The following is a 15,704-nucleotide window of genomic DNA, read 5'->3' on the forward strand; positions in this document are numbered from 1 at the left end:
CTCTAGGACAGCTTAATTCACTTTAGCCTAATTCAACCCTCTATTCATAGTCTACTATCTCTGTAGCATCTCTAAGTCAATATTCAGAATAATGTAATTTACTTTTTAAAAAGTTATTTATTTATGTCTTTTTAGGGCTCTACCTGTGGCATATGGAAGTTCCCAGGCTAAGGTTTGAATCAGAGATGTAGCTTCCAGCCTACACCAGATCCAAGCTGCATCCGTGGCCTACACCTCAATTCATGTCAACGCCAAATCTTTAACCGACTGAGCAAGGCCAGGAACAGAACCTCCATTCTCATGGACCCTATGAGAATGGGTCGTAACTGCTGAGCCACAATGGAAACTCCCAGAATGATGTATTTTAAATCCTAGATCAGATTACTGGGACTTGTATCAACTTGGATATTTGGATAATTCTTAGTAAATTTTCCCCTACCTTTGAATGGTAGGTTCTTTAGAACATCATGCATATTCAGAAGTGGTTCATATGCTACTTTTCCAGCTTCACTGTTCTGTTGATATATTCCTTAAAAAGCGGGGGAAATAATGCATTTTATTTTACAATCTTATCTTCCCTCTTGCAACCACAAAAAGAGTGGGAGATTAGATATTGTTTCAGATGGGGCTAAGACAGGAGCTTCCTAAAAATTTGAGAGCCTGCTTGCCTCTGCCCTGTTCTCATCTTTATATCAGTGTTACACATGGCCACCCTAACCGTGTGATGGGGACCACTGTTGGCCAGAGGACCTTCTTAAGGAAGTGATGCCTGCCATTGTGGTCACTTTTGAGGCATCTGATAACTGTAAGATCTGACCAATGCTGGTTGGAAAAATTTTAGGTTCAAATCCTGGGCTCCTTTTTGTCCCCAAGATTTCAATTCAGAATCTCTTATACGCATAGCTTTTAAAGTTCATGGGATTCCTTCTTAAGTTTGCATGTGCCAAGACAGTAGAGAGGCCCCTGACAGACTAAAGGGAGGTAGATCTCAGGGAAAAATGCTGGTAAGGAATAAGTGAGAGAGAATGTGTAGGAAATGATTATTGCAGTGTGTGCCTATGAAGATAAAATGGATATACTGGATAATAAAAGTTTCTTCGAAGAATATGAGCTTTTTTTTTTTTTTTGCTTTTTAGGGCCGCATCTGTGGCATATGGAGGTTCCCAGGCTAGGGGTCAAATTGAAGCTACAGCTACCTGCCTACACCACAGCCACAGCAACGCAGAATCTGAGCCTCATCTGCGACCTACACCACAGCTCATGGCAATGCTGGATCCTTAACCCACTGAGCAAGGCCAGGGATCAAACCCGAAACCTCATGGTTCCTAGTTGGAGTCATTTCTGCTGTGCCACAACGGGAACTCCTGGGCATTTTTTAAACAAATACAAATATTTCTATAAATGCCTAGCAATTTCCAAACTCCTTTTGGGCATGTGTTTATGTGTGAGCATGCACACACACAATCACCTATCTTGGTTTAGGATTTTGGGACTACTAAATATCTTTCAGCCAACCGAGTAATAGTTTTTTACCCAAATATTTTCAGTGGTTTGTAATATTTTCCCCTTTGTCAGGCGTTTCACCAAAGCTAACATGCAAGTAGAAACAAGTTATGGGAGGGGCCACACCGGCTTAGAAAAGAAGCAACTCCTTCAGTGAGGAACAAAGCAAGCTTATCATTAAAAGGCAACACCTACAAGGCTAGTTGGAGTAACTATGATGCATACAGCAGACATTACCCAGCTTTATTCCTCTTATCTACACGAGTCACTTTTAGAGTAACTTTTAAAAATATGCTCCACCACTTCTGAGTCACCAGAGAAAACAGTATTGTAGTTAACCTGAAAGAGAAAGATAAGTCTAGGATAAAATGGAAATATTTCTGTCCTCAGTGAGAACCTAAGACTTTCCTGAGCAATTATTAATGGCTGTTGGCAGTCAGGATGTGGAAAATGACCTAGTTTTGAAGATGATATACGTAGAGTGACATGTTGCTCTTTTGAAAGAAGAAAGTATAATTAAGAAAATTAACCATTCAACAGTGTTAGGAATCTCCACTGTAATGATTTGAGACATAACAAAGACGTTTATCTGAAATTCATCTGACCTAAATCTGTCCATTCATCCCACATTTCTCAAACACCTACCATATAATAGGTACTGTTCTAGGTACCAGGGATATATCAGTGAAACCTGTTTTCACATAATTCACATTTTACTGGGGAGAGAGAGGCAGTAAACAAAGGAAGAAATAGACGATGTGACCGAAATGAAAATGCGGCAGGCTGAGAAGATGGGGAATGATAGGATGCTATCTTACGAGGGTCATAATAATGAGGATAATAAACGTAGGTGGCGATATTTGAACTGAGACCTGAACAAATGGAGTTAGTAATATGACAGTGTGAAAGAAGAAGCGATCCTAGATAGAGCGAATAGCAAGTGCAAAGTTCCTAAAGTAAAAGCATGATTGGCAGGTTTGAAGAACATCAAAAGGGTCAGTGTGGCTGGAGTAGAGTCATGGAGAGGAAGAATAGGGTAGTTAACGAGAAACCTGCAGAGCTTGCCAAGTATTTCATCTTGTTTTCCCCCGCTGCCTTGTATTTTTAGGGTCGTATCCATGGCATATGGAGATTCCCAGGCTAGGGGTCAAATCAGAGCCGTAGCTGCCAGCCAACACCATAGCCACAGCGAAGCAGGATCCGAGCTGTGCCTGCAACCTACACCATAGCTCACAGCAAGGCTGGATCCTTAACCCACCAAGTGAGGCCAGGGATCGAACCTTCATCCTCATGAATATTAGTCAGATTTGTTTCCGTTGAGCCATGACGGGAATGCCCAAATCTTATAGGTCAAGGAAAGGACTTGGGATTTTAAGTTTGTTGGGATCAAGTGAAGGATCCCCAGCAAAGGAGGGACCTGACCTGACTTACACAAAGGCTCATCTGGTTGCTGTGTGCCATCACAAATGGTAAGCAGCAAAGTGAACAGCCCATTAAGAGAGTATAACAGCAAGCTAGACAAGAAAAGATGGCAACTTGAACTAGAGTTGTACCAGTGGAGGTGCTAGGAAGTAGTCAGACTTTTCTTTTTTTTTTTTTTTTTTTTGGCCAGCATTTGGAAATTTCTTGGCCCAGGGATCGAACCTGTGCCACAGCATTGACCCCAACTGCTGCAGTAACAAGGCCAGATCCTTAACCTGCTGCACCACGTGGGAACACCCAGACGTCTTTTGAAAATAGAGCCCTTGTGAACTGCATAAGGATCAGAGATTGAGGTCAAGTACCACATTTGTGGTATAGCTGGAATCTGCCACCGGGCCTTCTGATGCTTCACTCATTTCTCCACATTACAGCAACCTCTCCTTCCTCCATGAATGTCATAGGTTATACGAGCTATTCTTTTCAAGGAATATATTTGGAATATTCTTGTTCCAGAAGCGGGCTAGCTGGGGTCTATTTCACAAACTTTTGAATGCAAGTGAAAAATGCCATGTGAAGCAGCTGTGTTGCTGAACTCTCTGGTGACCAGTTCAAATGTGTCAGAGACAGCAGTGATACTTAGATGTGCATTGTATAGATGATACATACTGCTTAACAATTATTGTGAAGCAAAGACATCCTTTGATGAGGTGTGAATAACTAGGAAAATATTTACGGTCAGCAAACATTGAAAACAGTATTTTTTTTTTTTTTTGCTATGAATAAATATCTGGTCCTTGACCTGTCAGAATTTACATTCTTTTTTTATTCTTTTTTATTTTTTGCTTTTTAGTGCCACACCTGTGGCATATGGAAGTTCCCAGGCTAGGGGTTGAATTGGAGCTGCAGCTGCTGGCCTACGCCACAGCCACTGCAATTCGGGATCTGAGCCATGTTTTCAACCTACACCACAGCTCACAGCAAAGCCGGATCCCTGACCCATTGAGCAAGGCCAGGGATCGAACTGAGTCCTTATGGATCCTAGTTAGATGCGTTTCCACTGCCCTACAACAGGAACTCCCAGAGCTTACATTCTTCATAACTTTCAACAGAGCAGATTTTGAATGTCCACTGTGTCAGACACTCTACTAGACATGGAAAACAAAAATGAATGGTCTCTTTTCATCAGGTGTATAGACAAAAACAACTGAAAGCAACTGAGAAAAAAAGCAAATTTTTAAAAAGTGCAAACACCTGTTGAAAACTATTGCTCAGGTAACGTTAAACAGAACAACTAGATCTTTGTAGAATTGTGGGGAAAAGTTTTCCTAGATGGATGAGCACGCATTTTCAAAAACAGAATCAGATTTGGTAGGTAAAATACTCTAGGTAAGAAAAACACATCACAGGAAGTTTAAAAGGTACAAGCAAGTAGGACTTGGCATATGAGTCCACACCCAAGTGTAATAGCACTGGATCATTATTAGCAAAGGGTGGAGGAGGCAATTAGAGGAAAGCTGCAAACGCAAACCAGTCGTTCACAATTTGCTCTCTGAAGAGCGGTGAATGTGATCAAAACAAAGAATTTAGTATTTTTGTTTTCTTTTTGCAGCAAGAGTACGAATTATACAGGGGTGCCATTGAATACACATTTTTACAATCATACATCTCTCAGCATTCATCAGTTTTTTTTGTCAAAATGTTTAAGTGCTTTCAATACACAACTTTTTAAAAAGTAAAGACACACTATGAAAAAGTTTTTCAGAAGAAAACGATCCGAAGAACAAATTATGCCTCAATTAACATACAAAGTTTAGGCGAGAGAAGCGTTTTTCTATTCCCTGCTTCCATACAAGTGTGCAGTAAGCTGCAGTAAAGCCGAGAAAACTGATCTAATCAACGAGATAATCCCTGTAAAATGCAGTGTTTGGCCCGTAGTAAGCAAGCACTCAACAATTTACGGTTATTATTTTGACCTTAGACCTCTCTTAACAATTTGGGATTCTGTTTTCTCATTTTCAGAGAAAAACGCGTCACAGATGTTCTGAGGCTCCTGCCAGCCCGGACAATCTACTATTTTCAAGGAGGCATCTAATAAATATTTGCTGAACAAACAGATGAAATTAATTGTCTCTCCAAGGGGCCCAGCTGAGCGCCCACCCGAAAACCAGCAGGGAAGGAGGATTGGACCGGGCGCCGGTCCCACCAGCCGGTGCACATCCACTGCCAATAGTCGGGGCTAAGGGAGCGCCTCGGAGAGCAACCTTAGCCCCACCCACCGCCAAGTCCACACTCCCCTCCGCTCCGCCTGAGACCGGAATCGCTCTGCCCAGCCTGAGGGGCAGCCGCCCACCTCCGGTGTAAGGCACCGCCCCTTCCGGTGTAAGGCCCGCCCCGCTCGGTCCCTCCCCACCGGCCTCGCCCATGGCCCCGCCCCTCCACGAGATCTGCGCCAGGTCCTCTCAGCGTCCGCCGGCTGCCTGTCCACCCTCGACGCTCTGAGGTCACCGACGGGGCCGGGCTGAGGGGGGCGGAGGGACGGAGGGAAGATGGCGGCTGAGGCCGGATATTGGCGCCGCCTCCCCCAATCCTGGAGCCGGCGCAGATGAGGCGGCACGGCTGGGGCCAGCGGCGCTTCGGAACCGAAGCAGAGGGGACCCTGGCGGTGGGGCCTGGCCCTGCTATATGCCGGCGCGTCGGCTAGAGTGAGCGGCGGCGGCACCTTTTTCCTCCGGCTTTTTCCCTGTCGCTGTGAGTCCAAGCGGGTGGCGGGCGACAGAGGCGGCGGAGCCGGGATGGAGGACGTTAACTCCAACGTGAACGCGGACCAGGAGGTGCGGAAGCTGCAGGAGCTGGTGAAGAAGCTGGAGAAGCAGAATGAGCAGCTGAGGAGCCGCTCCGGGGCCGTGCAGGGCGCCGGCTCCCTCGGGCCTGGCAGCCCGGTTCGCACCGGCGGGTCCACTCCCTCCTCCGGTACGGCCTCCCCTCGGGGCTTCCCCTTGGGCCTCAGCGCCAAGTCGGGCAGCGGGGCCGGGACGGGCCCAAGGCGGACGAGTAGCGAGGAGCTGCGGGACGCCACCTCCTTGCTGGCGGCAGGCGAGGGTGGCTTGCTGGACGAGGTGGAGCCGCTGCGGCCCGAGGAGCTGGAGCGCCTGTCAGGCTGGGAGGAGGAGGAGGAGAGCTGGTGAGCGCGGGGCTCCGGGCCGGGGCTGGGCGGGGATGGGCCTGGGGGCGGAGAGCGTCTTCCGAGGGTCCTCTGGTTAAGACACCTCGCTTTTGTGTGGCGGGATCCGCTCTCTGACCGGGACTCGTGGTTTTGATTGGGTTGCAGAAAGGTCGGTGAGAGTTGAGGTTCGAGGCTTGCAAAGGGAGCAGGGTTTTGTAGCTAGTTCTCTTCTGGGTTGAGGACCCTCTGGGCTTTGGACCCCGTTGGGGTCTAGAGGCTGGCACAGCATAGGAAGGGCTGTTTGCTGTGGGAGGAGTCGGAGATGGGAAACCGCTTTGAAGAAAGAGCTCCTGCTTTGTGTGACATACTGGCTTTGGGATGGTGGTCTGGGCGTTTTGGATGTTGGGGAGGGGTCAGCCGATGTAGTATAACCCAGTGCGGGAAGCAGACCAGAGTGGCCCAAGTCCGTGCAGTGGTCAGTGTTTTGGATCAGTGGGAGATGGGTACCTTTCTGGCGGCGATGGGGAGATCTTATGAATCAGCACTCCCGGTTGGGTAGTGGGGTAAAGCTTGCTTTGTGTGAAGAGGGCAGGGGATGGTGCTGCTTTGTGTGAAGAGTCACGGGTGGAAACAAGAGCCCTGGCTCTCATTTTTAAAAACAAAAGTTGGGTCTGGCATTTTTTCGGAGCTGTGAAGTGACAGTTAATCCACCTTTCATTTCCATGTCATCCTAGAGGCAGAGAAAAAGAGCCCTCTTTAAAAATCTGAACCGAACTGTATTGTCAAAAGACACTTCTTTGTAAAATTGTGACCCACACTCTGATATCACTTCCATATATATGAAGGACGGGGGAGGCAGTTTCCCCCGAGTTTTATTGCAACCGCACGAAGATGTCAGTGGGAAATTCTTAAATTGTCTTCATTTATCCTTTTTTGAAATTTTAATTTTTAGCTGAAATGACTCTGCTCTTTGTTGAAACTTCTGACTTGGTGCAATTGAAATCATGGACTCTGGTATTGCAGGGCTGTAACTTTACAGAATTTAACTGAGGTAATTAGGTAGGAGCTTTGCTTGGATTCAAGCCCTGGCTCAGATACTTTGTAGCTGTTAAGACCTTGGGCAAGTTACTCTGAGCCTCACTTTCTTGCTCTGTTTGATGGAGAAAATAATAGTTCTTATATAGAGTTACAAAGATTATGTGAGATAATCCATGTATGCTTTTAGCATGAGCCTGGCATATAAACTCTCCAAGACTAACTGCTATAACTCTTAAGCCTTATTGTTTAAATCAAGAAATATTTAGTGAATGCTTTCAGGATCTTGAGATTCATAAATGTTGATCCCTGTTCATTAAGGCAGTTACAGTCTTACTGGGAGCCAAGTTTTATGCAGGAGTAAAATAAGCTAGGAAATACACCTTGAATTGCTTAAAAAAAAAAAAAAAAGAGTAATAGGGACAAAAAGTACTGGGAGTGCCCAGAAATTGGGAAGAAAATAATAGTCTAAAGTAGTTGGGGAGTTTCTGTTGTGGCTTAGTGGGTTATGAACCTGACTAGTACTCATGAGGATGCGGGTTTGATCCCTGGCCTCGCTCAGTGGGTTAAGGATCCTGTGTTTCTGTGATCTGTGGTGTAGGTTGCAGACTCGGCTTGGATCTGACGTTGCTGCGGCTGTGCTGTAGGCCAGCAAGCTACAGCTCTGATTTGACCCCTAGCCTGGTAACTTCCATATGCCACAGGTGCAGCCCTAAAAAAACAGTAAATAAATGAATGAATAAATAAATAAAGTAGTTGGGACAAACTTTGAGAGGTGACTTTGGAGTCTGAGGGTGGGTAAGATGTGGGAAGGGCATTTTATGCCTGACTACTGCTGGAGCAGAGTCAAGTATTTGTAAGTCCCAATTAGAAAGGTTTGAATTACAGCAATACTCTTGGTTGTATGATGTCAAGACTTTATTTTATTGCCAAGTGACACCAAATATTATTAGAACTGACTGTGGTAGTGACAGTTTTTCATATTACTGTGAAATCACGTCCTTGCAAAGGAATCCTAGGCATCTATACACTTTAAAAGAAACCAGAATCATCTAAATATCATCACATGCCTCTTCCAAGTGATGATGATAATGATTCCCTTAATAATAATGAGGATTAGCTGCACTCATCAGCCCATTTTAGATTATATATTCTTAGAACACATTGACTCCACTTGGAGAAGCCGATTAAGTCTTTCGCTGCTTTAGTTTCTGAGCAGAGGGTTTATTTGTTCAGGTAGAGCACGTTTTAAATACTATGGCAGAAGTTTCTTTTGACTAGATGGTACCTGCTTATTACTACTCTGATCCTGATTACATATCAATATTATGATGTCCTACACTTTTTCTGAAAAGATTTATGTGAATTAAAAGTTTGAAAATCATATTTAAAGTGCTTTGGAATATGTGTTTGGAGTATAAGTTAGGAAGGGTGGTGAGTTTTAGTGGAAGTGAGAGCAGAATTCACAGTCAGGAGTTTTTTCTTTGCAAGCAAGAAATCTACTTTATGTAATTTATACCCATTTCTTTCTCTTTCATCTAGAGGAATGTTTTTCCCCAAATGTATACCATGAAATGCTAGTACTGAAGGTGTTAGTAGATATTATGTGAAAAAATAATTATGGGTCTGAGATCAAATATGGGAAAAACAAGGTTCAGCAACAACAAAAAAAACAGGTTTCTTTAATGCTGAACTTTTCGATGCCAATATGTTTTGAATATAATCTCTAATACTGTAATACTGTATGGTTTGGTTCCTAAATTTATTATATTGTGCTCCCAAGGAACTAAGATATGTAGAACAACACATTTAGAAAGTAGGGTTGTTCTTTGAGTAGTGGCTTTCACAGCTTTTTTTTTTTTTTTGGACCCCGCTTCATGATAATTACATTTTATGCTATAGCGTAGTGCACAGGTATATGAATAATTGAAACAAAAGTTTCACAAAACTCTACTTAGTACCTGTGGTAAGCACTAATATTTTCTATTCTGTTCTGTTTCTTTAGAAAAAAATGCTAGTTACAAACCACTGCTGAGCTGATATGCTAATCCATTAATGGGAGGTTCTCAGTTTGAAAAACACCCTTATAGAACAACTCGGAAAAGTCTAGAGAAGAGAACTAACATTTTGCATCACAGTGTGACAGGCTATGCCAGGCAACTTATAAACATTTTTAACTTAATTGTGTTTAATTTTTTATTCATTTATGAGTTAGGTATCATTTTCCAGGTAAGGAAATTTAATCTCTTCCTAAGCATCAAATAATATATGGTAAACAATAGAGCCAGTATTTGAATCCAGGTCTTTATGACATCATAGCTTATGCTGTTCCCACTATATTTTGCTTTCTCCAAGTATAATTCCTTTTCCACATAAATGGCCCCTTATACTACTTGAATACTACTGTCATGACCCTGCTGACTTTTTTCCCACCACACACTCTGAGCATTCTCATCTCTTCTTCAGAGTAAAACAATCCCCATTTATTTAATCATTCCTTAGATAATGGTAATTCTCTGATCTTTCAGCCGTGGTCATTTTTCTCTTAATGAATTCTAGTTGTTTCTTGTCATTAAACATTGTACTCAGAACTGTACTCAGCATTTTAGATGATATTTGAGCAGACAGTGTGTGGTAGATATGTCTTGCTTGAGCTAAATGCTGTTATTTTGAAACCAAATATTTCATCAACAGTTTTAACTTTTGTTACTTATGCTTAATATGAGCCATTAGTGTCAGTTACACTCCGTGTCTTTTATACATAGGTTGTTAAACTAAGTCTCCCTAACCCTAATTTTCTGTAATGAATTTTTTGAGCTTAAATATTTTATGCTTTTACATTTCATTTTGTTAGTGATGGTTAAGGCATTTAATACTATCTACTTCCAGTTTTTTTGGTCGTTTTTATATTTGGTAGGCATACCTACTGGTTCTTCATTTAGGTTGTTGGTAAAAATATTAAAATGACAGAGTAGATGGCTCTGAATTGTGTAGCTCAACTAGATTCCCTACAGATAATCATTAGTCACCATACATTGTGGTTGTTGAGTAACTATTAGTTCTACTTATTATTATCAAGTCCATGTGCCATTTTGCCTGTATGGACATCATGGTAGATTTTGCCAAATGGCTTGCTATAATTAAGCTATATGGTGCTTACAGAGCGCTTACCTGCAGTGAAGTAAATGTATCAAAATAGAAATTGCAGTAATTTGGTTTGGCTTGTTCATGGTGAATCCTCTGGCTTTTTCCTTTTCTAACTTTACAAACATTTTATTTTAGCTAGTTTTGAATTTTGCAAGGAATCCATCCGGTCTGAAATTTCTAGAAAGGCTTTTGACTCTCCCATAATATTTTGGATTGACAGATTTTGGGTCAACAATAATTTGGTGATAAAATTTGTTATTTTCATTGTTTGGAAGGGTAGACCTAAGCCTGTTTCAAGCTACCTTTTGGTTTATTGTCTATCACCTTGCCTCGTCTGAACTTCAGTTTCCTCAATTTAGCCTCCCAGCAATTCCAGATTTATAGTGCAGTAGTGTCAACTACTTTCACATTGTTGTACAGCAAATCCCCAGAACCCTCCCATCCTGCATGACTGAAGCTCTCCCCCCACAGAATAGCAGCTCTTTACCTCTCCTTCCTCCAGTTCCTGGCAACTGAGTCTATGAATTTGACTACTTTAGATACCTGTAAGTAGAATAATGTTGAATTTGTCTTTTTGTGACCAGTTTTTTTTTTTTTTTTAATGGCCACACGGGCCTCGGCGAGGGATTGACAAGGCTGCTGCTTCAGTCTCTGCCACAGCTGTGGTAATGCTGGATCTGTAACCCACTGCGCCTAGCCTGGGATCAAACTTACACCTTCACAGTGATCCAAGCCACTGCAGTGAGATTCTTAACCCACTGCTCTACAGCAGGAATTCCTTGTGCCCAGCTTATTTCACTTAGCATAATGTCCTTAAGGTTCATCCATGTTGTAGCATATGATATAGTTCCCTTCTTTTCTAAGACTGGATAATATTCTATTGTATGTATATGACACATTTTCTTTATCCATTCATCTCTTAGTGGACACTTGGATTGCTTCCATTTCTTAGCTGTTGTAAATAATGCTGCTGTGAATGTGGGCTTATAAATATCTGCTCAAGGCCTTGCTTTCACTTCTTGTGGATATATACCCAGAAGTAGAATTGCTTGTTCAAATGGTAATTCTGATTTAATTTCTTGAGGAGCCACCTTATTGTTTTATACAGCAGCTGCACCATTTTTCATTCCAGCCTGGCATTATACAAGGGTTCCAGTTTTTCTCCATCCTTGGCAAAACACTTCTTTGATTCACTCTGAGTTTTAATGTGGTGTGAGTTAGGGGGCCAAATTCATTCTTTTTGCGTATGGATATCTAGTTGTTCCCATACAATTTGTTGAAAAGACTTTTCGCTTCCCATTAAATTGTCTTGACAGCTTTGTCAAAAATCAGTTGCCCTTTAGAGTTCCTGTTGTGGCTCAGAGGTAACCAACCCAACTAGTACCCTAGAGGGCGTAGGTTCAATTCCAGGCCTCACTCAGCAGGTTAGGTGTCCCGCATTGCCATGAGCTGTGGTGTGGATCACAGATGCAGCTCAGATCCTGTGTTGCTGTGACTGTGGTGTAGTCTGGCAGCTCCTGCTCTGATTCAACCCCTAGCCTGGGAACATCCGTATGTTGCATATGTGGCCCTAAAAAGCAAAAAAAAAAAAAATCAATTACCCATAAAATATGGGTTTATTATTTTTGAACTCTCAATTCTGTTCCATTGATCTTTGATTGTCCTTAGACCAGTACTACACATTCATGATTACTGTAGCTTTTTAGTAAGTTTTGAAATTATAAAGTGTGAATCCTCCAGTTTTATTTTTTTTCAAAGTTGTTTTAGCCATTCAGAGACCCTTGTATTTCCATATGAATTTCGAGATCAGCTTGTAAATTTCACCAAAAAAAAAAAAAGGCATTGTATTGAAAGGGGAAAGGGATTATATTGAATCTGTAGATCAATTAGGGATCTTAACAATACTGATTCTTTTTTCAGTCCATAGCCATTAGATGTCTCTCCATTCACTTAAGTCTTCTTTAATTTCTTCGACTGTGCTTTATAGTTTTCAGTGTATACATCTTACATTTCTTTTGTTCATTTTATTTTTAGTCTTTTTGTTCTTTTTTGATGCCACTGCAAATGGAATTATTTTTCTTTCATTTTTGGATTGTTCACTGCTAGTGTATAGAAATACAGTTGATCTTTGTATGTTGATGTCATTGTCTCCTGCAACCTTGCCAAAGTAATTTATCAGCTGTAATTTTTTTTTTTTTGATGTGGATTTCTTTATGTATAAGATCATGTCATCTGCTGGTAGAGGTCATTTTATTGCTTTTCCAATCTGGATAACTTTTATTTCATCTTCTTGCCTAATTGCTCTGGCTGGAACATCAAGTGTGGTGTTGGGTAAAAGTGGTAAAAGTGGACATCTTTCAATGTGACTTTTATTGTTTTTTATTTTTAATAATCACTAACAATTATTTGTTGCATTAACACGGGCCGTAATGTGTTAAGTACTTTATGATATACAGTATTTCATCTTAATAACCCAGTATGGTTAAACTATTATTAAACCCCATTTTAAAGATGAGGAAAATAAAGCTTAGGTTAAATAATTTGCTTCTAGTCACTCAACTTTGTGGCCAAGCTAAGATTGGAACCTAGTTAGTCTGACTATCAAATTGTCTGTATTTTTTATGTTATTCTTCATAAATTTATACTGTTATTCACATTTGGCTATTATATGTCCCCCAAATTCTGTGTTTTGATCATTTGTCTTTAACAACCTGGGCCCCGTGTACATTTCAATTAATTTCTTTATCTGAGGACCTCTTTTTGTGCTCATTATTCTTGTGTGGAAGGCCTTTGGAGCCCCTGGGAGTCAGATGCCAAGAGTCATGACTCTGGAACTGGATAGCCTGAGTTCAAATCCCTGCTCCCACCTTTGTCAATTCTGTGACCTTGTCAACCACTTTCTCTCTGTGCTTGAGATTCGTAATTATCTTTAAAATGGTTAGTTCTTGTACCTACCATATAGTTTAAATATAATATATGTAAAGTGTTTAAACAGTTCTTGGCACAAGTTAAATATATGTTAGCTTTCATCATTGTCGTCATCATCACTATCTTATTTTAGTTCTAGACTGGCCTATCTTTGCAGTGAACTTTAAAAAGAAAAACTATGAAAAATTTCAAACATATATAAAAGTATAGTGAACAGCAAAATGCACCTCCACTTAATTTATCACCCAGCTTTAACGCTTACCAACTAATGCCATTCTTATTTCATTTATATCACTGTATCATTAAAACCTCAAACTCTCCAGACTAATTTGAAGCAAATTCCATCTCAAACATTATACCTTTTAATTATTAGATATTGTAGTAGAAGAGGAGGACTCTTTTTAAACATAACTACAGTACCAGTTTCCCCCCCCGCCCCAAATAAAAATAATTCTTTTGCATTTACAGCAACATGGATGGACCTAGAAATTATCGTACTAAGTGAAGTTAGTCTATACAGTGAAAGACAAACATTCTGCGATATCACTTAAATGTGGAATCTGAAAAAAAAAAAGATATAAATGAACTTCATTGAAGAACAGAAAGAGACTCAGACTTTGAAAAACTTACGGTTACCAAAGGGAACAGGTTGGGGGGTGGGAAAGATGGACTGGGGGTTTGGGATTGGCATATGCACACTCAGGTATATATTGAATGATTGGCCAACAGGGACATGTTGTATAGCACAGAGAACTCTATGCAGTATTCTGCGAGAATCTATGTGGGAAAAGAAGCTGAAAGAGAATGGATGTGTGTACATGTATAGCTGAATCACTTTGTTGTTCAGTAGAAGTTACCACAACCTTGTATATGAACTGTACTTCAATAAAATTTAAAAGAACTAAAAAAAACTTCTTTATATCATCAAATGTGCTCTGAATGTTTTTAGATCAAATTTTCTGAAAATTAGTTTGCATATTAATGTTTTGAATTTTATTTATATTTTGTTATAAACTGCAAAGTGAAACAACCTCTTCCAGTATTTTGATCATTTTGGTATCCCCAGTTTATTTGTTGGTGATCATTGAAACAGGTCCAGTTCTTTTCATTCCTTCTCCAGCCTTGTGAGAAATTAATTGTTGAGGCAAATCAAGAATTTCTTAGGTGATCTGTGTACGAGGTAAGGTTTTCAGAAGATGTCTAAATACTTAAAGTGGTCTCACCACTATTACATCTTTTCTTTTATTAGAATTGAAATTTGTTTTAGATAAGTCACATCATTCTTATCTTCCTTTGACCTGCAGGCCTGCAGTAACTCCTGTAATACCATCCTTATTTATAGTTACCTAACATTTTTAGTTAAATTTAATTTTAGCATTGCTGTACCTTAATTTTAGCGTTGCTGTACATTTCTTCCATGTACTTGTACTTTTAGGCTCCCATGTTTTTGTAAAACAGAATACTCTGAGTCTAATTTTCCATAAATCTGCATTTTCTACATTAAATTTACCTAAAACATGTATACTTTTTACTGATGAAAGAAAGAGTCTTGATTTTCAAAGAAGGGACACTTTTATTTTATTTCATTTTTGGTTGTGCCCTGTGGCATGCAGAAGTTCCCGTGCCACAGCAGTGACCCGAGCCAGAGCAGTGACAACTCGGGATGCCACCAGAGACCTTCCAAAAGAACCCTTTTATTTATTTATTTATTTATTTATATTCTTTTTAGGGCCGCACCTGAGGCACATGGAAGTTTCCAGGCTAGGGGTCTAATCGGAGTTAGAGCTGCTGGCCTATGCCTTGGTAATGCAGGCCAAGCCACATCTGTGACCTACACCACAGCTCACGGCAACACCAGATCCTTAACCCACTGAGCAAGGCCAGGGGTCGAACCCGTGTCCTCATGGATACTAGTCAGATTAATTTCCACTGTGCCACAATGGGAACTCCCAAAAGGACCCTTTTAAAATGGTCTTTATGAAAATTTATTAAGGGCCTCATGTGAAAGAATGAAAAAGTGTATATAATTCATAAAAATCTTTATGTTACTATTTAAAATATTCATTATTGAGAGGGAGGCCTAGGAACTGAATCCTCTATCTTCTCTTCAAGTCCCCATATTGTTTTCTCCATTCCTACTGTGAATTGTGCTGATTGAAAAGGAATTTATGTGTGGGCAAAAGACAGACATATGTGTAAAATACTTTCTAAATGAGTTTCAGATTGTTTATTTATCTATTCTGCTGCACCGTTGTAGACGAGAGTTTAGTATTGCATGTATATGCGTAAAGACTATTATCTAATCAGTACTTGTTAAAGTTATTTGTCAGTATCCAGAAATTTGTTGCTTTATTATTTCTGTTCCTTTTTCTTTGAGAGATTCATTATTGCTGACAAAACCTCCGTATATCTGTAGAGGAGACAACAGATTGAGAATAAAGATGTTAGAGAAAATTGAAATGAGTTGTCAGGCTCTTCGTGAGGCCCTTAGGAACTTTTGCAGACC

The 15,704-nt window shown here is 40.7% G+C and overlaps 1 protein-coding gene across 2 annotated transcripts in view; it reads left to right on the top strand.

The window, feature by feature from the left end:
- Positions 1 to 5,316: 5,316 nt before the first annotated feature.
- Positions 5,317 to 15,704, top strand: part of SLAIN2 (SLAIN motif family member 2) — a 78,927-nt gene continuing 68,539 nt past the window's right edge. Inside the window, exon 1 of one of the 2 annotated variants that reach the window (XM_047798365.1) lies at positions 5,317 to 6,106. In XM_047798365.1, the coding sequence (XP_047654321.1) occupies positions 5,718 to 6,106 (389 nt within the window). In that variant the 5' untranslated portion in view covers positions 5,317 to 5,717. The remainder of the gene's footprint in view (positions 6,107 to 15,704) is intronic. The other variant, XM_047798363.1, reaches the window with a different exon arrangement.

The sequence above is a fragment of the Phacochoerus africanus genome, chromosome 10 (assembly GCF_016906955.1).
Source record: "Phacochoerus africanus isolate WHEZ1 chromosome 10, ROS_Pafr_v1, whole genome shotgun sequence".
In the NCBI taxonomy this organism is placed as follows: Eukaryota; Metazoa; Chordata; class Mammalia; order Artiodactyla; family Suidae; genus Phacochoerus; species Phacochoerus africanus.